The 27,902-nt window shown below is 41.6% G+C and overlaps 2 protein-coding genes across 2 annotated transcripts in view; one reads left to right on the top strand and one right to left on the bottom strand.

The window, feature by feature from the left end:
- The first annotated feature begins 970 nt into the window (after positions 1 to 970).
- On the top strand, positions 971 to 16,140 carry SIRT4 (sirtuin 4). Its single transcript, XM_081286382.1, has 5 exons — positions 971 to 1,030; positions 7,653 to 8,150; positions 10,658 to 10,952; positions 11,069 to 11,279; positions 14,705 to 16,140. Exons 2-4 carry the CDS (start codon positions 7,654 to 7,656, stop codon positions 11,219 to 11,221), a joined length of 945 nt encoding a protein of 314 aa, XP_081142508.1. The 5' UTR covers positions 971 to 1,030; position 7,653; the 3' UTR covers positions 11,222 to 11,279; positions 14,705 to 16,140.
- A 7,555-nt stretch (positions 16,141 to 23,695) lies between these two features.
- The window catches only part of PLA2G1B (phospholipase A2 group IB), a gene marked incomplete at both ends in the record, with an annotated part of 8,272 nt that continues 4,065 nt past the window's right edge, over positions 23,696 to 27,902 (bottom strand). Inside the window, one exon of the mRNA XM_081287721.1 lies at positions 23,696 to 23,814. Coding sequence (XP_081143847.1) covers positions 23,696 to 23,814 — 119 coding nt within the window. The remainder of the gene's footprint in view (positions 23,815 to 27,902) is intronic.

Genomic DNA, 27,902 nt, shown 5'->3' with positions numbered 1-27,902 from the left:
CTTTCCCGGCCCTTTCCTGATGAGAGAGCCCATCCGTGTGGGGGTGCGCCTGACCACTGACCCCGGGAACCCAATCACTGACCCTGACCTTGGAGTGCAGCCCCCCCTCAACCTTCATTGGATGGAATTCTCCCCTGAATCTCTTGTTCCCCAATAAAAGGCTACTCCCAGGCGTGTTCTCTCTCTCTCTCCTGCTAGCCCTGAGTAATCCTTGCTGCCCTGCTGGGCGGTTAGAGGAGGGAACCAGAGAGGGGAGCCGTCTCGGACCTGGCAATAGAAATAAGGTAACTGAGTCTGTGTGTTTTATTTCGATCTCTTCTAACTAACTTTATGCCTAGAACCTTATTAATGAAACCATTGCGCAGGCCGCGTGGTGGAGATGTCTTACTTAGGTGTAGCAGTTCTCACTGGCTACATGAAAACAGACTTAATATCCAGGCATCTGTTCAAATCAATTAAATTAGAATCTCTGAGGTGGAGGCACAGGCATTGTGGGATTAATTTAATTAAAACATAGAAATAATATTGGAAACGTCAAATGAGTCCACGTATATAGGTGATTTTAATCATATTAACTTGTGAGAATCTTATTTTGTCATAACCCCCTACAAAGTGTTTTACTCATAGCAGCGAACTCGATTCCATTGTTTTGAATGCAACATGAAAATGAACACTGAATACAAAGATGAGTCAAGTGTAGACCTGTTTCTAAAAGCATCTATTAAGAAAGGATGAATTCCTAACTTATCGCTGTTTGGACGGGCTGTTTTGCATCCAATACCTTGGTACCTAAGCTCTAACTACTTCCTTCTGAAAGACAAGGCCCAGCTGAGCGCCCACACCAAGATTCCAAACCTCTGACCAGGAGAGATGGACAGGGGGCGCTCGCGGAGGATAATGGGTCCCGCGGGATTGTGGGACTTGTAGTTTTCCTTGCATCAGTTCCTTTCACGAACTACAATTCCCAAGATGCACCGGTAGCCGAACAGCCCCCCCCTGTCAGGGGTGAGGTGTCCCCTAAGCGGCGAAAGTAAGTGTGTTTTGAGCGGGCTGCAGGTTTCTCGAAGTTGTGCATTTCTTGTAAGGGTCTCACTTTTCCTCTTTGCCCTTGGTGGGGTCTGGAAGAGAGCCTCTCTTCCCGTGGGACGTGTTTTCGAGCGGCGTGTCTCTGGCCCTTCGGTCTCAGGGAAGAGCTGTGTCCTTGTTCAGTTCGCGCGTTGAGGTGGGATGTCCCGGAGAAAGCGGGGTCGTGAACTGAGGTCTGGAAAGCCAGGCCTAAAATAGTGATTGCATATGGGATGCGTGTCACTAGAGAAGTTGTAGCTAACATGCAGGGGTCTGGTCTTTTTCTTCTTTTTTTTCTGTGTCCCAGCAGCAGAATTTATAATGGAGAGGTAACAAGAAATATGGGGGAAACGAAGAAATGAAAGGGGTGTGGGATTAATTACATGAATAAAATCAAAAGCCTGAAAGGTCTGAGCAATAAATTTTATCAAAACCTGACAGTTTGGGTTGGGGAGGTGTAACTCAAGAGGTGGAGGAGTGCTTGCCTCTAGCATGCAAGAGAGGCTCTGGGTTCATTTCCCCCAGTGCCGGAAAAAATGAAAATAAATAAATTTTGAAAACCCTGACGAACTACAATTCAAACGTGCTCCTCTTGGCTTAGGGAGAAATAAGATGATTCTGATTTATAAAACAGGAAGTAGGTTTCTGGAACACGTACTCCCCCAAGGGATAATATTGACCAGAAATATAAATTTAACTCTTCTATAGCGACATCTTTAAATGTAGTCATAGGTGGAATAATAGTACGCTACTGAGATTTAAATAATATATTGGGGTTAGGTGGCTGGGGACATATCTCAGTGTAAACCACTTGCATGTACAGGGCCCTAGATGCAATCCCAAACATCACTCCCTGCAAGAAAAAGAATATTGGGGTAATTCATTAGCCTTTTGGAATATATAAGGATTCATTTCTGACCAGCCATTTTTTTTTTTTCTGTTACAGAATAGACCTTATGTTATGTTAGAATCCTGCTTTACCAGTTTTCCCCCACCCTTTATTTATTTATTTATTTATTTACTGTGGCACTGGGGATTAAACCCATCACTGAGGGCAGCCCCAGCCCCAGCCTAGCCAAATCTTATTTCCCTGGTGGTATGCTCACCTAGCATGTTAGGTTTGATCCCCAGTACTGCCAAAAAAAAAAAAAAAAAGGCTCTTATGTAATAATCTTATGCTTAGATAAGACTTTATTTTGTGGGAGGGATGAAAGATTCTTGACAAAAAAAGTTATTAAAAAGATAATAAAGAAGGTGGGCTTACTTCAGATTGGATTCAAAGGACCCAGGACAGGTTCTGGAATCAGTTTATACTGCCGAGGGCCAGTTGTTAAATATTTGGGAATTTACTAACCAGTTGTTAAATCACTTGTAGCCTGAAACTGGCCATAATAGGATTTTTCTTTTCCTTCTTGGTTGTGGAAGCCAGTTTATCTGCATTTCTCTGGCAAAGGCCAGTGTTTCTCTGTAAACCTGGAGCCCTAAAGTTTAATGCATCCCTGAATGATCAGATTGTTAACTAGCTCACACCCTTCCCAATTTTACAGGATATTGATTTTGATTTAAAAGAAAACACTTTATCAGGCGCAGTGACACACACCTGTAATCCCAGCAATATGGGAAGCTAAGGCAGAGGATCGCAGCTCAAGGCCAGCCTCAGCAACTGAGTGAGACCCTGTCTCAAAAAATAAAAAGGGCTGGGGACATGGCTCTGTGGTAATGCCCCTGGGTTAAATCCCTGGTACCAAAAACAAACAAACAAAAAGCTAAGTGGTCTAGTGCAATTGAGACCCTGGGTTCAATCTTCAGCACCAAAAGAACAAAAACAAAACTACTGTAGGATGGGAGAAGGGGAGGAGGGGAAGAGGCTGTATCTTTTCTGTCATGACAGATACATTGATTCATTTTGAGTCCGTTGAAGTCATTGATTCATTATGAGTTGATTGATTATGAGTTGATAAGCATGGATAAGTAAGGTCTGGATAGATGTCTTTCTTAGATTACAGAAAAACCTATGCTTCTTTCAAGCACATTTTTCTAATACTTAAATATCCTTATTTTCCATTAAACAGTATTGTATGCATTTCTGATAAATTCTTACTCCTTAGCTCTTTCTCAATATCAAGCTCTCATTGGCTCTCATTAACCTCTGCATAATACTTCAATGTGCAGATTAGCTGATTAGTAGATACTTTGGGTTGGCAGCTTCCCAAAAGGGCTTGATATCTCATCAGTAGGAGCTGGGGATGCACTTACCTAGTACGTGCAAGGCCCTGAGTTAGAATTTCATCAGTAATCTGCTACTGAATATAATTTAGGGTGGACATTTTGGGGGAAAATAAAGATACCAGCCAATCCTGTCTTTATTTGTGGGTTTATCTTTTTTGTGTGACATACTGGGTATTGGACCTAGGCCTTATGCATTTTATGCAAATGCCATACCCCTGAGCTACATCCCCAGCCCCATTCCCTCCCCTCAGCCACCCTCCTAAGTCCCGTACTGATGATTGAACCCAGGAGTGCTCTTATCACTGACCTCTGACCCAACCATTTTTTATTTTGAAACAGAGTCTAACTAACTAACTAACTAACTAAACAGAATCTAACTAAAGTGTCTAGGCTGGCTTTTAACTTGCAATCCTTCTGCTCTGAGTTGCTGGGATTATAGGCATGCACCACTGTACCTGTCATCCCCAGCCCTGTTTAAAAATTTTATTTTGAGCCAGGGTGCTAAATTGTCCAGAGTGGCCTCAAACTTGTGATTCTTTTGTCTCAGCCTCCCAAATTCTGAGATTACAAACACACCACTGCATTGGCTATCTATGAATTATTATTATTATTTATTCTTGTTATTATTAATTTTTCAGTGCTGGGAATGGAACCCAGGGCTGCAACCATGTTAGGCAAGGGTTCTACCAATAAGTTCACCCCTGCTCATTTGTGGGTTCTTGACAGAGACCCTGGTTCTCTCTCACTTGGGTACATATTTTTTCTTCTTTCTTTGCCTCAGTTATCTCCAGCCTATAGTTTGGTTTTGTCTGTTTTTTGTTTGTTTGTTTTTTCAGGACTTAGCCCTTATTTATCTCTATTCTGTTGTTAATCATGAGCCCTTGGGTTCAATTTTGTCTAGCTCTAGGGCAACATGAAGGCACTGGATTACTAAGTTTTTTGGCCTAATTCACTTTGCACATTTAATTTGAAATATATTTTTCTCCAAATACTATATAATTGCTGAAATGGTTCAGATATTGGGATTTTTGTCTACCTTTACAAGAAAACTTTCCATGTTTTAGCTTCTCTTCGCACTTCCATTCTAAGCTGTTAAAATTCACAGGATTTAGGGATACAGCCTTCATCTCATGGCTTTGGCACCTTTGTACTCCTGTTGTCCTGGCTACATCAGGGTATCTTCAATCCACACATTCCTCTAAAGAATTAGCCATCATTGAATTTCAACCATTAGCAGTTCTTGGGCTGAGGGTGTAGTTCGGTGGTAGAGCTCAGTGGCAGAGAGCATGCTTAGTGCGTGGGAAGCCCTGTGTCCAATCCACAGCACAAAAGAAAGAGATTTTTGGCTAATTGTTTCATTTATATACTCCTATCCTCTTCATCCTTCTCCTTATTTTTTTTTTAATTTTTAATATTTATTTTTTAGTTCTCGGCGGACACAACATCTTTGTTGGTATGTGGTGCTGAGGATCCAACCCGGGCCGCACGCATGCCAGGCGAGCGCGCTACCGCTTGAGCCACATCCCCAGCCCTCTCCTTATTATTTTTAAACAAATTCTTTCAGCTATATCATTTCATCCAAAATTTTAATATAAAACTATATGAGATAAGAACTTTTTAAGCCAGGTATGGTGGTATGTACCTGTAATCCCAGGTACTTGGGAGAATGAGGCCAAAGGATCGCTTGAGCACAGGAGTTTGAGGCCAGCCTGGGCAATGTAGCAAGACCCCATCTCTTTAAAAAATACACACACACACACACACACACACACACACACACACTTTTAAAGAATCACAAATACCGTCTGTCATATGCATTAAAAAATTAACTTGGGGCTGGGGATGTGGCTCAAGCGGTAGCGCGCTCGCCTGGCATGCGTGCGGCCCGGGTTCGATCCTCAGCACCACATACAAACAAAGATGCTGTACCCGCCGATAACTAAATAATAAATATTAAAATTCTCTCTCTCTACCTCTCTTTAAAAAAAAAAAAGAGAGAGAGATATTAAAAAAAATTTAACTTGGTGGGGCTGTTACTCAGTGGTAGAGTGAATGTTTAGCATGCACAAGACCCTGGATTCAAGCTCCACATCCAAAAAAACAAATAAATAATAATTTCTTACTATCATGAATATTCTGTTTGTTTTGTTTTGGTACCAGGGATTGAACCCAGGGGCACTCGACCACTGAGCCACATCCCCAGCCCTATTTTGTATTTTATTTAGAGACAGGGTCTCACTGAGTTGGCTTAGCATCTTGATTTTGCTGAGGCTGGTTTTGAACTTGAAATCTTCCTGCCTCAGCCTCCTGAGTCACTGGGATTAAAGTTGTGTGCCATTGCACCTGACTCAATATCCTGTTGATGTTCAGTTTTTCAATTGTCATATTGAAAAAATGTCATAGAATGTCTTTTTTTTTTTTTTGGTACAAGGGATAAATCCAATGGTGCTTAACCATTGAGCCATATCCCTAACCCTTTTTATTTTTCCTTTTGAGACAGGGTCTCACTAGGTTGCTTATAGCCTCACAGAGTTGCCGAGGCTGGCTTCAAACCTGCCATTCTCTTCCCCGGCCTCCCAAGCTGCAAGAATTATAGGTGTGCATTACACACCTGCTTAGAATGTCATATATTTTTTAAATTTTTTTTAGTTGTCAATGAACCTTTATTTTATTTACTTATATGTAGTGCTGAGGATCGAACCCAGGGCCTCATGCTAGGCAAGCACTCTACCACTGAACCACAACCCCAGCCCCGAATGTTATATTTTTAAAGTTGGTTTGAATCAGCATCCAGATAAGTTCTATATATTAAATTGTTGGTGTGTTTTTAAATCTCTTTTAATTTTAATTCTAATTCTTTTTTGTTTTTTTTAAATTTTTATTTATTTATTTTTATGTGGTTGCCGAGGATCGAACCCAGTGCCTCACACATGTGAGGCTGGCTCTCTACCATTGAGCTACAGCCCCAGCCCCTAATTCTTCTTCACATCTATCTTATGTAATTTATTTGTAGAAGAAACTGATTTGTTTGTCCTGTAGAGTTTCAGTTTCCAATGTCCTGGACTTTGCCAGGTGACAAATGCTATCATTTTACACAATGTTCTATTCTCTGTATTTCCTATAAATTATTATTTTTTTTTAAAGAGAGAGTGAGAGAGGAGAGGGAGGGAGGGAGGGGGAGAGAGAGAGAGAGAGAGAGAGAGAGAGAGAGAGAGAGGGAGAGAATTTTTAATATTTATTTTTTAGTTCTCGGCGGACACAACATCTTTGTTGGTATGTGGTGCTGAGGATCGAACCCGGGCCGCACGCATGCCAGGCGAGCGCGCTACCTCTTGAGCCACATCCCCAGCCCTCCTATAAATTATTAATTAGAGATTTGATCAGAATCAAGTTTGATTTTTTTTTTTTTTTGCCAAGACCACATCTTAGGCAGTCTTCCATCAAAAGTCTCATAGTTCTCAATGTTTCTCTGTAATTTAAAAAATTAATTATTTATTTTGCAGTGCTGAGGATTAAACCTATTTAATTAAATATTAAACACATGTTAGGCAAATGCTCTACCACTGAGCTACACCCCCAGCCCATCTTTTTGAAATCTTAGCAGCTTTTGATGCTCAATGTCTATTTTTTACCTCTTATTTTTCAGCTATGAAAATGAATGAATTAGCTGGGTGACTCAGGAGGCTGAGGTAGGAGGATCACAAGTTTGAGGCCAGCCTCAGCCACTTAGTGAGGCACTCCAACAACTTAGCGAGACCTTGTCTCAAAGTAAAAAAAATAACAATAAAAAATAAGTGCTGGGAATGTAGCTCAGTGGTAAAATGCTTTGGGGTTCAATCCCTAGTACCAGAAAAAAAAAATGAATGATGAATTTTTTGCACTTGCTTTAACATTCTCCCTTTCTCCTGCCACTGCTAACTATAAATCTACTTTCTATGTCTATAGCTCTGCCTATTCTGGACATTTCATATAAGTAGAATCATATAATATTTGTCTTTTTGTAGCTGACTTCTTACACTTAGCCTAATGTTTTCAATGTCCATCCATGTAATAGTATGTATGAGAACTTTTTTTTTTTTCCCCAGTGATGGAGATTGAGTCCTGGGTGCTATATCACTGAGCTACATTCCCAGTCCTATTTTTTATTTTGAAACAGGATAAGTTTCCCATGCTGACCTTGAATTTGTGATTCTCTTGCCTCAGCCTCTTCAGTAGCTGGATTCTAGCTTCATTCATTTTTTACTGCAGAATGACACTCCACTGAACAGATAGATCACATCTTGTTTTTTCTTTCATCCGCTAGTGGTTACCTTTGTTTGCAAAACTCATCTTCTCACATGAGGTTTCTTTTTCTCTAGAATGAGGATGAGCAGTGGGTTGACGTTCAAGTCAACAAAAGGCAGTTGGATCAGAAACCTCAGGCGGCAGTGCTCATGCAGATCTGTTGAGTTCTTTGTGCCATCAAGTCCTCCTTTGGACCCTGAGAAGGTCAAAGAATTACAGCGCTTCATCACTCTTTCCAAGAAACTCCTCGTGATGACGGGGGCAGGGATCTCAACTGAGTCAGGGATCCCAGACTATAGGTCAGAAAAGGTGGGACTTTATGCCCGCACTGACCAGAAGCCCATCCAGCATGGAGATTTTGTACGGAGTGCTCCAGTCCGCCAGCGGTACTGGGCAAGAAACTTTGTGGGCTGGCCTCAGTTCTCATCCCACCAGCCGAACCCTGCACACTGGGCTCTGAGCAACTGGGAGAAACTCGGAAAACTGCATTGGCTAGTGACACAAAATGTGGATGCCTTGCACATCAAGGCCGGGAGTCAGCGCCTGACAGAGCTCCATGGATCCATGCACAGGTGCAGGAAATCTAGTTTGAATGTGGCAATGTGTGTTCTGTGAGAGCCAGAACCTTTGTTATCTTAGTTAAGGTTGTATTAGATCCTGAGAAAAAGATTTGGAAGCAAATTGTTTAGAGTTGAGAGTTTAGAGTTGATCCTGGTAAACTTAGTCGGGGAGTAGGGACACAAAAAAGTGGGGACAAGGAAGGGTGTGTTCAGAGCTGGGGATGTGGCCCAGTGCTAGAGCACTTGCCCAGCATCACGAGGCTCAGGGTTTGATTCCCCAGCACTAGTGGGGGAAATACGTATGGGTTACTACTTTGAACAGATGAGCTCAGTCCTGCCAAGACTCCATGTCTAGAACATGCTTCAGAATTATCTCTTTTTTTTTTTTTTTAAGAGAGAGTGAGAGAGGAGAGAGAGTGAGAGAGAGAGAGAAAGAATTTTTAATATTTATTTTTTAGTTCTCGGCGGACACAATATCTTTGTTGGTATGTGGTGCTGAGGATCGAACCCGGGCTGCACGCATTCGAGGCGAGCGCGCTACCGCTTGAGCCACACCCCCAGCCCTCACTCTCTCTTTAAAAAAAAAAAAAATACATAAAAACCTTTATCATGATCAAAATTTCAAAATTCACAAAAGTGGAGACTAAGTACCCATAAACCATCCCCCAGATTCAAAAATTTTGTTTTTCTTTTGGTACTGGAGATTTAACCCAGGGGTGCTTTACCACTGAGCCACATTCCCATACCTTTTTTATTTTTTATTTTGAGGCAGGGTCTCACTAAGTTGCTTAGGACCTCACTAAGTTGCTAAGGTTAGCCTTCAAAGATTTTTCTTTTTCTCCTTTGATACCTGTGATTGAATTCAGGGGCACTCAACCACTAAGCCACACCCCCAGCCCTATTTTGTATTTTATTTATTTTAATTTGTTTTTGCAGTTGTAAGTGGACAGCATGGCTTTATTTTTGTTTGTTTATTTTTATGTGGTGCTGAGGATCAAACCCAGTTCGTCACACGTGATAGGCAAGTGCTCTGCCACTGAGCCACATCCCCAGCCCTATTTTGTATTTTATTTAGAGATAGGGTCTCACTGAGTTGCTTAGGGCCTCACTTTTGCTGAGGCTGACTTTGAACTCATGATCTTCCTGCTTTAGCCTTCCTGGCTGCTGGGATTATAGGCATGCACCATCTTGCTCTGCTAGGATTGATCTTTTTTTTTTTTTTTTTAATATTTTTTTAGTTGTCAATGGACCTTTATTTATATGTGTTGCTGAGAATCGAACCCAGTGCCTCACACATGCTAGACAAGCACTCTACCACTGAGCTACATCCCCAGCCCTGGGATTGATCTTAATAGGATAGTCAAGGAGATGTGGAGATGGAACTAGGGTTTGGAGAAGGTAGGAGTAGAGTCACAGAGGAGGCAGCCATTATACAGAGACACTGAAATAGGAGAGAGCTTCAACCAACAAGGAGAACATAGAAAACAGGGTGGAGGACTGAGGAGTATCTAGAGGTGGAACCAACTATACCCCCTTTCATTCTTTCTTTTCTTTTTATGTTTTTAGAGGCAGGATCTCATTGCCCAGGCTGACCTCAACTCCTGGGCTCAAGCCATCCTCCTGTCTTCACCTCCAAGTAGCTAAAACTGCACGTTTTTGTTTCCTTCAACAGCTATTTAGTGAGCTCCCAATCACTACATTGGATGCAGGCACTATTGTAGGAGGTGGGCATTAGGGCAGTGGCCAAAGGACTTAACATGCTTGCTCTCACAGAGTTCATGTCCAGGTGATGAGAAGTGAGAAGATAACCAGAAGGGGCTGTTTTAGGTTTGGTCGATTTTTGTTTTTTTAGCAGTATTAAGGATGGAACCCAGGTCCTTGCACATGCTAAGCACATTGCCTGCCACCGAGCTATGCCCCCAGCCAAGAAAAGTGTCTTAAAGAGAAGAGGGTGATAATGACAAATAAAGTAGGTGAACACAGTGCAGAATGAAGGGGAAAAGCACTTGTTCAGGCACTCAGGAAATCATAAGGTACAGCATTTGCTGTTATAAGGATAGAAGTGAGCCGGACATGGTGTTGCACACCTGTAATCTCAGTGGCTTGGGAGGCTGAGGCTGGAGGATTGCAAGTTTGAGATCAGCCTCAGCAACTGAACAAGACCTTAACAGGGAGACCCTGTCTCTAAATAAAAAATAAAAAGGGCTGGGGATGTGGTTCAGTGGTTAAGCACCCGTGGGTTCAATCCCTAGAAGATAAAAGCGAGCTAGTGGAAGCCTAAGCAGGGGGTGTATAGTAAGGAAACAGATGTACATTACTTGCTCTAGAAAACTAGTGGTAGAATAGGAGGAAAGACCACAAATCCACAGGAGATCATGAAAATGGAGGCCTAAGATGGGGAAAATCAGGGTGTTAGGAAAAGAAAGTGGGGGAGACTGTCACTGCCTCAGGAGGGAGCACCTATAGCAGATTTGTGTCTCCAAGGAGAGAGCATTCAGTGGCCTCATCTTTGGTTTCAGGGTCCTCTGCTTGAACTGTGGTGAACAGACTCCCCGGGGGGTGCTGCAAGAGCGCATCAAACTCCTGAACCCCACTTGGAACGCCGAGGCCCAGGGCCTGGCCCCCGACGGGGACGTGTTTCTCTCGGAGGAGCAGGTGCAGAGCTTCCAGGTCCCCTCCTGTGTTCGATGTGGAGGTCTTCTGAAACCTGATGTTGTGTTCTTTGGGGACACAGTGAACCCTGACAAGGTTAATTTTGTGCACAGGCGTGTGAAAGAAGCCGACTCCCTGTTGGTGGTGGGATCGTCCTTACAGGTATGACTGGTCAGAGTGGTGACTGACCTTTGGTGGGCTGGGGCGTCCTGGAGGCTCCTGTATTCTGTTGTCTTTTCTTGGATCTAGAGCTCTTACATGTGTCTTCTGCTGGGCAGGTGTACTCTGGTTACAGGTTTATCCTCACTGCCCGAGAGAAGAAGCTACCAATTGCCATACTGAACATCGGGCCCACACGGTCAGATGACCTGGCATGTCTGAAGCTGAATTCTCGTTGTGGAGAGTTGCTGCCTTTAATAGACCCACACTGACTCAGCCTGACGTTCCAGATCCAGAAACAGGGCTTTCCTTTGGATCCTGCTGCTGAAGGTACGTGCCTTCTCAGCTCCCATTTGACAGAGTACTGGGGTGTGCTTACAAGATACAGATATTTCTAGGCTTCTTTTATATTTATATTTGTATGTGGTGCTGAGGATCGAACCCAGCGCTGCACACATGCCAGGCAAGTGCACTACTGCTTGAGCCACATCCCCAGCCCCTCTAGGCTTCTTAACATATGGTCATTGGACCCTAGGGCACTTAAGCACTGAGCCATATCTCTGGCCCTTTTTTATATTTTATTTAGAGATAGGGTCTTGCTAAGTTGCTTGGGGTCTTACTAAGTTGATGAGGCTGATCTTGAACTCACAATCCCTCTGCCTCAGCTTCCCGAGCCATTATATAGTTGCCTAGCAACATATGGTCATTCTTTTTGTTTTTTCTTTTTTTTAGTTGTAGGTGGATACAATACCTTTATTTTATTTTTATGTGGTGCTAAGGATTGAACCCACTGCCTCATGTGTGCTAGGCCAGTTCTCTACCACTGAGTCACAACCCCAGCCCCCATACAGTCATTCTTAAGCTAGCTTCTTAAGAAAGACTATGATTTTCAAGTTCTAGCTATAAAACTATTTAAGACACTAGAATAGTTATGTGCCATTGATTCCCCCTGCTTTCTTTTGGGTGCTAGGGATTGAACCCAGGGCCTAACATGTTAACCAGGCATTCTGTCACTGATCTTCACCCTCAAGAATTTTTTTTTGTTGTTATTGTTGTAAATGGACACAATACCCTTATTTATTTATTTTTATTTTTTATGTGGTGCTGAGAATCGAACCCAGTGTCTCACACATGCTAGGCAAGCGCTCTGCCACTGAGCCACAACTCCAGCCCCCAAAATCCCATTTTTAAAATAACCATTTTATTGAGATATAACTCACATATCATAGAGCTTACCTTTTAAAATGTACAACTGAGTAGTTTTTATATTTTTAAAAATTTTCCATAAAATCTATTAAATTGAGAATTATAATTTCTATGAGGTAGATACTAAAACATCTGAAATTTAATTCATTAATATACAAAAACATCATAAAAGAAATACAAATTTATCCTAAAGTTTCTTGATACTTGTCTGAAGGTGACCGACAGCTTGGCCAAGTTAGTCATGCTGCCAGTTTACCTCCAAATGTTAATTTAGTGCATTAGAAATATCTTTTCTCTTTTTTTTTAAAATATTTTATTTGTTGTTGATGGACCTTTATTTATTTATATGCAGTGCTGAGGATTGAACCCAGTGCCTCACACATCCTAGGCAAGCGCTTTACCACTGAGCCACAACCCCAGCCCCTTTTCTCTTGATATAAAAGAAAAAAAGACAATGAAATGTGAACCTGAGTTGTTTTTAGTACCCTTGCAAAGTTATCCATTGATTACTACTCATTTCAGAACACTGGAACATTTTCATCATCCCCCCAGAAAAACCTTGAACCCATTAGCAGTCATCCCCATCATTGCTGCCACCACCCAGCCTCTGGGAACAATTAATCTTTCTGTATCTGCCTGTTCTGGAAAGTGTGTGGCTTTCTGTGTGGTTTATCCACTTAACATAGTGTATTCAAGATTCATCCATATTATAGTATATTTCAGTACTTCATTTTTTTCTTTTTTCATGGTACTGGGGATTGAGTTCTACCACTGAGCTACACCCACAGTCCATTGATTGATTATGGTACTGGGGATTATGAACTCAGTGCTTGCAAGGCAAATGCTGTACCACTGAGCTACATCCCCAGTTTTATTTTATTTTTTAAATTTTTGAGACAAGGTCTTGCCAAGTTGCCCATGATAGCCTTGAATTTACAGTCCTCTTGCCTCAGTCTCCCTGAATAGCTGGGATTATAGGAATGTACTACCATGCTCAGTTTTTTTTCTTTTCTTTCTTTCTTTCTTTCTTTCTTTCTTTCTTTCTTTCTTTCTTTGTGTGTGGTAGGGGGATGCTGGAGATTGAATCCAGGACTTCTTACATACTAGTCAAGTGCTGTACCACTGAACTACATCCTCAAACCCCTTAATTCCTTTTTTTTTTTTTAATATTTATTTTTTTTTAGTTTTCGGCGGACATAACATCTTTGTTTGTATGTGGTGCTGAGGATCGAACCCGGGCAGCACGCATGCCAGGCGAGCGCGCTACCGCTTGAGCCACATCCCCAGCCCTCTCTTAATTCCTTTTTATGGTTGAATAATATTTCATTGTACAGACACACAATTAATGACTTCATCAGTTAATGAACATTTGGTTTTTTCCACATTTTTTTGAGTGTGCTGGGAATCAAATCCAGGGTTTTCATGTGCCAAGCAAGTGCTCCACCACTGAGCCAGACCCACAGCCATCTACTTTTTGGACATTATGAATAATGCTGTTGTAAACATTTGGGTACAAGTTTTTCTATGGAATTACATTTTCATTTATATATAGCTGGGATGGGTCTTCAAGGCTATTTCCCAAAATATCTGTCCCATTTTTTACATTCCCGCCAGCAATACACAAGGGCTCCAATTTCTTCACATACTTGTCAACACTTATTGTTATGTATTTTGTGTTATAGCCATCTTTGTGGGTGTGAATTGGTATTTCTTTGTTTTTATTTGTATTTCCCTAATTTCAACTAATGATGTTGAACATCTTTTCATGTGCTTACTCGTCACCTACATTTCTCGTTTGGAGAAATATTTATTTAAATCCTTTGCCCATTTTTTTGGTGGTGGATTTACTGGGGATTTTACCCAGGAGTGCTTTACCACTGAGCTGCATCCCCAGCCCTATTTATTTATTTATTTATTTTTAATATTTTTTCTTAGTTATACATGGACACAATATCTTTATTTTGTTTATTTACCTTTTACGTGGTGCTGAGGATTGAACCTAGTGCCTCACATGCAAGTGCTCTGCCACTGAGCCACAACCCCAGCTATTTATTTATTTTTTTGAGACAGGGTCTCACTATGTTGCTTAAGGACTTGCTAATTTGCTAAGGCTGGCCTCAAACTTGGAATCCTCCTACCTCAATCTCCCAGTTTTTAACTTTAAGCAGTTAAGCAGTTTTTAACTTTTAGCGAAGTGTTACTTTTAAAATTTTTTCAGTTGTAGATGGACACAATACCTTTGTTTTATTTTTATTTATTTTTTATTTTTTGGTGCTGAGGGTTGAACTCAGTGCCTCTGACGTGCCAGGCAAACACCCTGGTACTGAGCCACAACCCCAGCCCCAGTTTTTAACTTTTTTTTTTTTTTTTTGTAGTTGCAGATGGACAGCATGCCTTTATTTTGTTTTTTATTTTTAACTTCTTTGAACTGATACATAAAAGTGTAACAGTTGTACATAGTGCCATGTAGGTAGGCTGATGTTCACAATTATTCCCTCCACCCCATTCCCAGCTTATCTTGGCATTAACTTGTTCCATTTCTTTTTCAGATCCCTCAAGAGTCACCCCCTTTTCCTCCAACTAATTGAAGTAGAGGGCAAAAAACCAACTTTTCTCTGCTGGCCAATCTCTGAACTGGGCAGATTTCAGAGCCAAGAAGTTAAAGTCTTTAGGCTGATGAGATTTGCCTCTGAAGAAAGTCTTTTCCAGAGAAGCAGCTGCTCTTGATGGGAAAACTGCATTCATTTCCTTTTTATGTCACATGGCAGAAGAAATAGCCTGGGAAATATGTAGGCCATAGTAGTCTAAACCAGGGATCTCACTACATCAGGGTTACCATAAGGGTAGAAGGAAATGACTTCATTTATAATCCCTAATAGTTGTGTCTTTAACTGAACCATCTGATACACACACACACACACACACACACACACACACACACTTTTTAAAATAAAATGAGAAATAGCATGAACTTTTTATTAAAGAATAAATAAATTTTAATAGTACACCAGGTGTGTGGGCTGTACATTTATTTATTTTAATCAGCTAAAATAAGAATGTGGCTTTATGACAGTTCTCCAGGATTGTGATTTGATGTCATCTGTCAGACTGGGACACCTGCTTTGAATCTGGTTTTTAGAGAACACAGTTAATTCCCAAGTGGGCTCTTAAGTTAATTTGTTTCTGCTGAGGAAAGTGGGAAGCCTTGTTTGATTACTGCATTAGCCAAAAGAATCAGTGTACCCTGAAAAGTAAGGTAGACGAAAGAATCACGGCCTATTCTGGATATCCTTTTGTCTAAAATTAAGGCGGGCAATACATGCTCATCCTGCACCTGCCTAGGAAGTAATTTTAGTTCATTGGGACAGCCCAAGATCTTGAAAACAGACTTCTTTTCATGTGCACGTATGGGTTTGTAAGATTGCAAATCTCATTCTGTTTCACTTGCAGATCCTAAGGTGCTTTGAACCAAATTTCCTTAGTTACTAAAAGTCAGTACTAATTAACATATTAAAATCTGGGTCTTCTGAATCTCAAACCATTCTCAACCACAAATCTCATAAAATTATTAACAGACACTATTAAGGTACTAAGGATCGAAGATATCACTTCTTTTTAAGTTTTTAAAAATACTTCTTTTAGTTGTAGATAAACACAATACCTTTATTTAGTTTTATGTGGTGCTGAGGTTTGAACCCACTGCCTCACACTCTAGGCAAGCACTCTGCCACTGAGCCACAACCCTAGCCCCCATAGATATCACTTCTTGCTCACAAGTAGCTTGCAGAGAATGTGCTGTGTTGCAGTAATTCACTTGCAGGTCAGCATGGGAAAAGAAAGAAGAAGCAGAGCAAGCGAAGCAGCAGCAGAAAAAAAGTCCTTTATTGTATACAAGCAATCTTTTTATTGTATTGTGAACAAAGAAGGCAGCCTTCCAACATCAATAAATCAGGTCTTGGGCTGGGGATGTGGCTCAAGCGGTAGCGCGCTCGCCTGGCATGCGTGCGGCCCGGGTTCGATCCTCAGCACCACATACCAACAAAGATGTTGTGTCCGCCGAGAACTAAAAAATAATAAATATTAAAAAAATTCTCTCTCTCCCTCCCTCTCTCTCTCTCACCCCCCCACTCTCTCTTTAAAAAAAAATAAATATTAAAAAAAATTCTCTCTCTCCTCTCTCACTCTCTCTTTAAAAATAAAATAAAATAAATCAGGTCTTTCAGCTAATTAAACAGCATACAGAAGTTTTACTTTCTAATCAGAAGTGACCCGCTTCTCATGGCTAATCTATTTTCGGCCCAGAGTATGTTTTTTTTTTTTTTTTTTAATTTATTTATTTATTTATCTTGGTTTTTGGCGGACACAACATCTTTGTTGGTATGTGGTGCTGAGGATCGAACCCGGGCCGCACGCATGCCAGGCGAGCGCGCTACCGCTTGAGCCACATCCCCAGCCCCCCAGAGTATGTTGAGCTCTGCTCTTTGTTAAGAACAGATAATAAAATTTTTCTCATCGCCCTCCTAGCCCACCTGGCAGAACATCCCGTTTGCAGGTAAGTCCTCCCAAGGACAGCAGACTCCTCGTTTTCAAGCATGTCCGGTGTTAATATCCCATTTGCAGGCAGACTCCACCAAGGACAGTAATAGTAATGCAGTCACATCTGATTCTCTACAGTGCTGTTCCCTCCAAACACCACCTTATTCTCTAACAGAAAAAATAGTACACACAATGACAGAATTAGAGAAAATTTCATCCTTCCCTCTCATTTTATTATTTTTATTCATTTATTGGAAGTCCTAGGGATGGAACCCAGGGCCTCACACATGCTAGGCAAACGTTCTATCACTATTTTTGAAGAAAAAACTAAGATAGGATTTACCTAAGGCCACACTATATAGTTTTAGAGCCAGACCAGAATCTATGTAGACTTTCCATCTTTTTAAAAAATATTTGTAAGTTATCAATGGATCTTTATTTTATTTACTTATATGTGGTGCTGAGAATCGGACCCAGTGCCTTGCACATGCTAGGCAGGTGCTCTACAACTCCACCACCCCAGCCCCTCCATCTTTTTTCCTTTCTTTCCTTCGTTGAGTCTTGTGGCACTTGAGGCAGGGTCTTTCTAAATTGACCAGGCTGGACTCAGTTTTTTTGTTTGTTTTCTTTTTGTACTGGGGATTGAAACCAGGGGTGCTTAACCGCTACTGAACCACATCATCAGCCCCGCCCTTTTTTTAGACAGGGTATCACTAAGTTGCTAAAGCTGTTTTAAACTCATGACCCTCCTGTCTCAGCTTCCTTAGCCACTGGGCAAGTGTGCACCACAGTATCCAGTTTAGTTTTTTTTTTTTTTTTTTTTTAAATGATGTTTCTCATTTATCTGCAGATTATGGTTAGGTTTTGGCAGATTTATGATTGGCAAAAAATTGCAGTAATAGCTGGCCCCTTAAATTTTATGTGAACAAAGCAGATAAACTCTATCCACTTCATGAAGGAAAAACTTAAGCCAATCCAAGAAAACAGATGCCCCCCACCTGCCTTCACTTATTTTTTTAATTATTTTTTTAGTTATAGATGGACACAATATCTTTATTTTATTTATTTTTATGTGGTGCTGAGGATCAAATCCAGTGCTTTACATCCACTGAGCCACAACCCCAGCCCTCCCCCTTCCTTTTCACTTATTAGAAAAGGAATATAGCTGGACACAGTGGTATACACCTCTAATCCAAGCTATTTAGGAAGCAGAGGCAGGAGGATAGCAAGTCAAGGTCAATCTCAGCAACTTAGCCAGGCTCTGTCTCAAAATACAAATTTTAAAAGGGCTGGGGCTGCATCTGTGGTAAAACACCCTTGGGCTTAATCCCCAGTACTCTGCCCCCCACCTCCAATAAAAGGAAGGTAGCACAGACTCAAAAAATTTTTCTTTTTTGAGAATTTTAATATTATTTTTTTAGTTTTCAGCGGACACAACATCTTTGTATGTGGTGCTGAGAATCGAACCTGGGCCGCACGCATGCCAGGCGGGTGCGATACCGCTTGAGCCACATCCCCAACCCCCAAAATTCTTAAGAATCCACAGATCGGGCTGGGGATGTGGCTCAAGCGGTAGCGCGCTCGCCTGGCATGAGTGCGACCCGGGTTCGATCCTCAGCACCACATACCAACAAAGATGTTGTGTCCGCCGAGAACTAAAAAATAAATATTAAAAATTCTCTCTCTCTCTCTCTCCCCCCTCTCTCACTCTCTCTTTAAAAAAAAAAAAAAAAAAAAAAAAAAAAGAATCCACAGATGTGGATTCCAGTCTTGCTACTTAGTAGCTGGATGAACTTGGGTAAATTATTCTACCTGATCTTCAGGCTCTTTATAATTCAGAAAGCTACCTCATTGGGTTGTTGAGTTTGAGGCACATAGTACAATGCCTGAAACATAAGAAAAAGAGATGGCACCATTATCATCAAGAAGTGGGTAGCATGGTGTGAGAGGAAACCAACACATCTGCTTGAACCTTTGTCCCTACTGAGTACTCCTTTAACTAGACTTCTCAATGATCTTCCCCAGAGCCTCATTTTCTTTCTGTGTACCTGCTCGTCTTTTGCCAAAAGTTACAAAATGTCTTGATGTAATAAAGCCATCCTAAAGAAAATAAAAGTGCCAAGCACAGTGGTGCACAGACAATTCCAGCTACTTAGGAGGCTGAGTCAAGAGGATTACGAGTTCAAAGCCAGCCTCAGCAACTTAGTGACTAAAAATCAAAAACCAGAAACGTGATGGGATGTAGCTCAGAGGTCTGAATTCATTCAATCTCCAACACCACACAAAAGAAAAAAAAAAAAAAAAAAGGAAATCCTTTTTTGTATCCTTCCCTCTCCCCTTAGGAAAATATTTAACATGTACTATACAACATGCACTGTGGGAAACACTAAAACGCACTTGCTCACTTGAATCCCACAGCTCTATTACATAGGATGTGGGCAAAGTTGAGGATCTTCAAAGTTGAGGATCCTGAAGTTTGAATATCTTAGGTAACTTGCCCAACGTCACCACGGGTGATCAGGCCAGTAATCAAACTCTTCAATTCTGCAGAAATACTGAGCAACAGAGACTGGATAAGGAAAAGGGGCAGAGTTCAAGAAACTTCCAGAAATGTTCCAGGCTGAGTCCTGGAAGATGAACAGGCTTTCACCAAGCGGGGAAAAGGAAAGCCTTCCAAACCAAGGAAACAACAAAGACTTGGAGGTTCTACCAGCACACCCCTTCCCTGTTCTTTTTTCCTCTTCTAGTTAGGGGTGGAGAATAAGCGTGGACTTGGCCTCCAGAGGCCCTTGGTTCACCCAACACCCACTCTCCTCTCTGTTTGGCTAAGCCTCCTCTGCACGCCCGTGGGCTCCCCAGCACCTCACTTTTCCAACCCCCTCATCCTTCCCTGGAATAAGAACACCGAAGGGATTGGCTACCGGAAACTGGCGGCGGACGGTGGGCGATGCGGCAAACGGCGAGCACAGCAGCAAAACTGGCTCCTTTGTCACATCCACGTGAGGTCGCCTACTTTTCTTTCTTTTTTTTTTTAAGAGAGAGAGAGAGAGAATTTTTTAATATTTATTTTTTAGTTTTCGGCGGACACAACATCTTTGTTGGTATGTGGTGCTGAGGATCGAACCCGGGCCGCACGCATGCCAGGCGAGCGCGCTACCCCTTGAGCCACATCCCCAGCCCAGGTCGCCTACTTTTCAAGTGCCCATCCTATCTAATGGCGGATTCCAGCTCAGGAAAACAGTATTGACCAGCTCCAGAAAGACGCGTGCGGAGGTACCACCACCTCACGCGGACACCGACGGCAGCCAACGTCCCACTGCGCCTGCGCGGGTCCTGGCCAGGGGCGTGGCCTGAGCTTGGGAGCTCGGAGGTAGGCCAAGGGCTGGGCCGCCGTTAACCAATAGAAAAGAGAGTCTGCGAGTCACATGCCCATACTCTATCCAATCACACATCCTACTCCGGAATCCTTCCGCCTTGGAATAGAGACTGGAGATTGACAGGGTTGGATGTGCAGGGCCTTGTGAGGTGGAAGGTAAATACTGCCACGTGGGTTTTTTTCCCCCTTAGTGGCAAAAGTTGAGGCTACACTGTACTTAGTGGAATGGTTATTTAATGAGTTTATGTCGTGTTTTGGGCACTGTGAAGGTACTGTGGCTTCTAAAATGTAATCCTGCCTTCAAATTGCTCATTGTAGTTTATATATTTATTGTTTAGACCAGCATAGGCTTTGTATTAGAATTTCATATATCCTATTTTCCACAAAGAGCGCTCAGCAGATGCTCATTAAAAGATGTTAAAGAGCCGAGCACGGTGGCGCATGCCTGTAATCCTAGAGGCTAGGAGGCTGAGGCAGGAGGATCGCAAATACAGAGCCAGCCCCAACAACTTTGCAAGACCCAAAAGGGCTGGGGATGTGGCTCAGTGGTTTAGTGCCCCTGAGTTCAATCCCAATCCCTGGTACAAAACAAAACAACTTAAAGAGCCGGGGCATGGTACAAATCTGTAATCCCAGCTACTTGGATGCAGAGATTGGAGAATTGTAACTTCCAGGGCATCCACCGGGAAATTTAGCAAAAGCCTGTCTCAAGTTTTTTTTTTTTTTTTTTTTTTTTTTTTTTTTTTTTTAAGAGAGAGTGAGAGAGGGGAGAGAGAGAGAGAGAGAGAGAGAGAGAGAATTTTTTTTAATATTTATTTTTTTTTTTTTTTAGTTCTCGGCGGACACAACATCTTTGTTGGTATGTGGTGCTGAGGATCGAACCCGGGCCGCACGCATGCCAGGCGAGCGCGCTACCGCTTGAGCCACATCCCCAGCCCCTGTCTCAAGTTTTTAAAAATGAAAAACGGGCTCAGTGCCCTGTATGCAGGAGACCCTGGGTTCAATCTCCAGTACCCCCCCCCAAAAAAAAGCTAAAAGAAATTTACTCTCACCCAACCCTTGAGGTAATGGGAAATAGGTAGAATTTTATGTTAGGGTATTTTTTAGGGCCTAACTATAGCATTAAGTACCTGTGTGTCTCCGTTTTGTTTTGTTTGTCATCTGAAAAAAAAAAAAAGTGTGTGGGGGGGGCAATAATCTCCTAAAAGCCCACATTTTGTTACATGTAAACAGGAGCTTGTAGTTTCTTTCCATTGAAAAAAGATGTTTATGGCCTTTACAGTTCATTAAATGTTAAGACCAGCTCTCATTTAATTTTGTATCCCTTTGAGGTTGGCAAGATAGGTCAGTGGCAGAGAAAGCAAGACACCCTGGGTTTGATCCCCAGCACTGCAAAACAAACAGAAGTTATTTTTTCATCCCTCACAGTCCTACCATATTACAGTATTCAAAAAGGGCCATCCAATTGATGCTTGTTGAATTTGAGTTTGAAAACAGTCCTATTCTTGATGACTAAAAACACTCCACTTAGCATTCAGCAGTCATTTGAACAAGTTCACAGTCTGGTGGCACTTTCCCTCTAAATTATGAAGATTTGAGTTCCAAGCTCAGTTCTGCCACCTGGGAATGAGTAACCTTTGACAAATCATTTACCTCTTTGAAGCCAGTTTCCTTATTTGTAAAATGTGGATATAATAGTACTTATAAATATAGAGGTAGGAGACTAACTAAATAATTGTGCAAAGTACACTATCTGGAATATAGAGCAGAGCATATATAAAGATACCAGTTTGAAAAATGGGAGAAAAAGTCTCAGAGAAGACTGAATTGCAGACAGCTGCTAACAATCATTGTCTTTTTTTTTTTAAGAGAGAGTGAAAGAGGAGAGAGAGAGAGAGAGAGAGAGAGAGAGAGAGAGAGAGAGAATTTTTTAATATTTATTATTTTTTAGTTCTCGGCGGACACAACATCTTTGTTGGTATGTGGTGCTGAGGATCGAACCCGGGCTGCACGCATGCGAGGCGAGCGCGCTACCGCTTGAGCCACATCCCCAGCCCCAACAATCATTGTCTTGATGCCAATCGCAGGCACATTGTATTCTATGCCTTTTGTACACTTCCTGGCTCAGGGTAAATCATTGAATGGATGGATAAAATAAGGGAGAAATTGGCCCCCAAATAAGTTTTGGGGCATTCCCTTCTTTGGACTGACAGTGCTTGGCTGCCTACCATACACCCAGAAGAGGGCAATAAGGTTTGAAATTGCTGCTTTGATGGTTTCTCACAGTCCCTATTGTCCTTTCTTATCTTTGCTTTTTAAATTTAGCTCTCCTTGACCTCCACTGTGGTGAATTCAATGCCATATAGTCATCCTCATAGAGAGACTTGGGTGGGTAATTTAGTGGTTAAGAGTTCAGGCATTTCCACTAGACAGGCTCTGCCATTTATGTGATCTTGGGTAAATGACTTATCTCCTCTGAGTTTTTAGTTTCTTATGCATAAAATGAGAAGCAATAATACCAATATCACAGAGCTAATGAGCACTTGAGATGCATAGAGACCTAGCAAAGAGTGGTATGAAATAAGTGCTCAAGCAATGTAAACCGTTATTGCTTATTATATTTGATTGCTATGATGTAAAAATCAGTTCACAGGGTGTGGTGAAGTCTTTGGAGCATTCAGAAAAGGTAAGAGTTGTAGAAAAATGACTTAACCGTCAAAATGGAGACAGAAGAATGAGAGTAGGTTATTTCTGGCTCACACTAAACCAGAGTCCAACTCAACAGGCAGGCAACTCAAAGATTTGCTGATAGTACCATCACTTCATAGAGCTATCCAGAGTATTTAGAAATACACTGTCCTGTTACAGAGTAAATAATCAGTAGATGATAGTTGATAATCATTGTTCATATTTCAAAGTACTTGCTTCCTAGAAATATCCTTCTAATTCAACTTCCATTTCTAAGGCTAGAAGGAACTGACTAGATCTTTCACAAAAGATCTAGTGATGAGCCTGCTGTGATGGCACCCAACTATAATCCCAGAGACTCAGGAGGCTGAGGCAGGAGGATCATAAATTCAAGGCCAGCCTGGGCAACTTAGAGAGGTCCTCAGTAACTTAGACCCTGTCTCAAAATAAAAAATAAAAAGGGCTGGGGATGTAGCTCAGTGTTAAGTTGCCCCTGGGTTCAATCTCCAGTACCATACATGCAAAAAATAAATAAATAAATTGGGGGCTGGGGATGTGGCTCAAGTGGTAGCGCACTCACCTAGCATGTGTGAGGCACTGGGTTCGATTCTCAGATTCCACATAAAAATAAAAATAAAGGTATTGGGGCTTGGGTTGTGGCTCAGCATTAGAGCACTCACCTAGCACATGTGAGACACTGGGTTCGACCCTCAGCACCACATACAAATAAATAAAATAAAAATATTTTAAAAAATAAAGATACTGTGTTCACCTAAAAAAAACCCTAAAAAATAAATATTAAAATTTTTAAAAAAGTCTAGTTATATTCAGCAAACTGAGTACAATGATACCCAAACGTGAGATCTTTTCAACAATATGCTTTATTGGAGGACACAGTGTCAGGTGAAGGCAACCAGACAGGTAGGGGTGACACTATATCTTAACAAAATTTGTCAGTATCCAGGTTCTTGTGCTCCTTATTGTATGGAGCCTTGGAAAAGCAGATGGCAGCTTCGCGGTCGCAGTTACAGATGAAAGCCTCGCATTCTTTGTTTTTGCCTGGAGAGGGATAAGTGGAGAAGATTGAGTCAAAGCAGACCCTTCTTTTTACAGTCCAAGGGCAGGAAGAATTAACTGGAATAAGCTGGTGGCCAGCCCATTCGTGAAGATTTAGGATTGAGAGATGAAGCAAATCTAAACCAGATCAATTGAGATGGCCAGTACCACTTGAGTTCCTGATAAACAATGAATATAATCGTTGGGACATACTTACATTAAAAATTTATTTGCTGTTTATCTGAGAGCCTGCAATAACTGTCTTTTGGAAAGTCCTATTTCAATCCTTACAGGAGCTCACTGATTTTTAAAACCTGTGTACTTACAGATCTCTGATAACACAGGCAAGCAACGATAAGCACCATGGGAAACATTAAAACATATACTTAAGGTAGTAAACTATTGTACATTTCAATTTAGTTAAATTGGATAATCTAATTTCTCTACCTTAGTAAAGTACACATTTCTGGGCTGGGAATATAGCTCACTTGGTAGAGTGCTTGCCTTGCATGCATGATGGGAGGTTTCCAGATAAACATGTTATCCCTGTTCATACAGTTGGATTTAATTATACTGGATATAGTGGGAATCTACCTATATGTTCTACCACAGTGAAAATACTGGCTGTTTAAAAGTGGCCCCAGAGAAAAACATGGCATATGGGAGAGCCAGAGGAGCCAAAATCACTGGCCCCTAGGATTTAAAAAAGTATGTCCTGACAGTTACATAACCACGTTTTCCATGGAAATCCACCAATACCTTACTCTCCTAATCATACTACAATAGAATTGGATGCCTTTCCTAATTAGGTGGAGTGTGCCAATATCATGCCAGTGCAATATAATGATTCCAGCAGCAGTGGATATGTTCAGGACTGTCTCATAGATTTGAGAAGAGGCACCCACATCAGAAATTTACAGCTCCTGGAGGATTTATTAGTAGTATCCTGACCTTCAGTGGTGGTGGCATACACAGAGATCTGTGGCATTAGGTGTCTTAGATTTCATCAACTACACTTGCAGCTTCCTACCTGATCTTGTGTATAAGAGCTAGAAAGTGGCTCACTGATATGGCCTGTGGGCCTGTGTACAATCTCCTTATTTTTTTTTTGGCGGGGGGTGGGTACAAGGGATTGAACTCAGGGGCACTCAATCACTAAGCCACATCCCCAGTCCTATTTTGTATTTTATTTAGAGACAGGGTCACACTGAGTTGCTTAGTGCCTCACCATTGCTGAGGCTGGCGTTGAACTCACAATCCTGTCGCTGGGATTAAAGGCATGTGCCACCACATCTGACTCCTTACGTTTTAATTTCTGGGAATACATAAGTAAATAGAAGACGGGTGCAGTGGTATACACCTGTAATCCCAGTACCTCTGAAGGCTGAGGCAAGAGGATCCCAAGTTCAAAGCCAGCCTCAGAAAAAAGCAAGGTGTTAAGCAACTCAGTGAGACCCTGTCTCTAAATAAAATACAAAATAGGGCTGGGGATGAGACTCAGTGGTCGAGTGCCCCTGAATTAAATTCCTGGTACCCCCCACCCCCCAAAAAAGTAAATACAACTAGAGAAAAGTACCATGTAACTTGTCAAAGTTGCAATCTGACTAATTGCATCACCAGGTATAATAGAGGACAGGAAGTGCTTGTGTTATTCCAACCCTCCTTTGTTTTAATCCCAGCTAACATCACAGAACCATGGTATTCTGATGCTGGAGTCCTACAATAGATTCCTAACCAGCTGAATAGACATCAGTGTGCTCTTGGTCTCATCACATTTGGAATAGTTACTTTAATATCTGTTCTGGTCTCTGCAGTGACATCCACCATAGCCTTAGCTAAAAGCATCAAAATGCTCATTTTTTTGAGCCATGATTTGTCTCAGAATACTTCCAAAGCCCTACAGAATCAGGTAGATATTGATGGCAAGATAGAAACTAAACTAAATGCCCTGGAAACCACAGTCACAAATACAGGAAATGAGCTTGCTGCTCTTAGACAGTGGCTTTACTGCCATGTTAGATACAAATTTGTCTTACAGAAGCAAGATATAATGCTTCTCAATGGGATTGGGAGAAAGTTAAAAATTACCTAATGAGCATTTGGCAGAGAAATAATAAAGAGTCTAGACCTAATAGAGTTACACCATCACATCCAAGATATTCAGGAAAGCAGGAATGAACTTGTGGATCCTTTATGGCTTGCTAAATAAATACTTAATGATTTAAATGGTTTTAATCCTTGGAATATGTTAAAACATACAATATGGACATTTTTAGAATTATGTGTTTGCTACTAATACTCTTTTGTGTTATAACAACAGGATGCCACATCTTCTGAAAAGAAATCCAACAGCTCCAAATAATAGCTCATTACTTGCACCTAAAGAGAAAAAATGGGGAGATGTTGGGAGCAGAGATTTTTTTTTTTGGAATTTTTAATATTTATTTTTAGTTCTTGGCGGACACAACATCTTTGTTGGTATGTGGTGCTGAGGATCGAACCCGGGCCGCACGCATGCCAGGCGAGCGCGCTACCGCTTGAGCCACATCCCCAGCCCCAGGAGCAGAGATTTGAATCACGGTCTGACTGTCCTACAGCAGGAGCTGCAAACCTGCACTGGGAACTTCCTGTGCAAAAGTGCAGATCAAGATTGCCCAGTTGCTATGAGAATACCCTGCTTAAAGGAGGTTCTGTGCTAGGCACAGGTCTCTCAGTCTTGACCCTGAGTTCAGACACCAGCTGCCAGGGGTAGAGAATTATGAGCACAAGTTGATGATTATTATATGCTGCATCTTCAACCTTCAATCCTGCATGCTTTGAAGAAACTTTCTCACAGAAAAGCCTTTTGATGATAAAACCTATGTAATAAACATGCTGAACTAGTTTGGGGTCACTGTTCCTCCAAAAGGGTAATGTGCCACCTAGCCCCAGGTTTTCTCTATGTCTTTGTTTCTCTTTTCTAAATCCCCCATAGCTCCTCACTGATTTCTGAAATAACAGCCAGGACAGACAGATCAAAGTAGTTAAATTGCTGAAGCCAGCTTCAAACTTTTGATCTTCCTGCCTCAGCCTCCCAAGCCACTGGGATTCATGAGTGAGCTACCACACTCAGCCTACTAGGCATTGTTCCTAAAATGGTCTTTTTTTGTGTGTGTGTGGGAAAGAGTAACAGGGATTGAACTCAGGGCACTTGACCGCTCAGGGCACTCGATCACTGAGCCACATCCCCAGCCCAATTTTGTATTTTATTTAGACACAGGGTCTGAGTTGCTTAGCGCTTTGCTTTTTCTGAGGCTGGCTTTGAAATTGCGATCCTCCTATCTCATCCTCTCAAGCCGCTGGAATTACAGATGCATACCACCGAGCACAGCTAAAAATGGTCGTTCACAAGGCAATGTGAGAAAAGGCAGAATGCAAGACTGTATCTAGGTTAATGCATTCATCAAATATTTACTGAGCACTTACTGTATGCCCAACCCTGCTCTAGATTCTGGGGATGTATTAATAAAAAAGAAAACAATCCCTTTGCTTATGGAGAGAGAAAAAAGAAATTAGATGTTAGATGGTGATTAATACTGTTGAGAAAATAAACCAAAGAAGGAGATAGCATTGGAGGGATATATGTGATTTAAAGAACTTGGAGAAGGAAGACCTCACTGGAAAGGGACATCTGAAGAAAGATCTTGGAAGAAGAGGTATAGCAGGAAAATTGATGGTAGGAAGTGTTTCAGGCAGAAGAAATGAAGGACTTGAGTTGGGTTCGTGCCTACCTGTGATTAAAATGATGGAAATATTATTACAAGGATAAGGACAAAAGGGAGCAGGAAAGACCAAAACAGTTCATTTGTTAGGATTATGGGATTCAGGGTAATCTTTTTTCTTGGCACTTTTGGATTTGAATTATGCAATTAAGGTTATTTCACTGCATTTGTGCAGTTTGGGAAAATGGGACATGTCAACGAGGGCACAATGAAGGTTTGTGAGAACCCAGAGTGCTGCCCTCGCATGGCAATACTCTTCTCTCCTCTGAACTGCCTGCTCAGAAATAAGAACCCCCTTCATGGCTGGGAGTGTGGTCTACTGGTAGAGCA

Source organism: Spermophilus citellus, assembly GCF_964194105.1.
Source record: "Spermophilus citellus genome assembly, chromosome: 3".
Lineage (NCBI taxonomy): Eukaryota > Metazoa > Chordata > Mammalia > Rodentia > Sciuridae > Spermophilus > Spermophilus citellus.
This window is presented reverse-complemented; position numbering and strand designations above follow the sequence as displayed.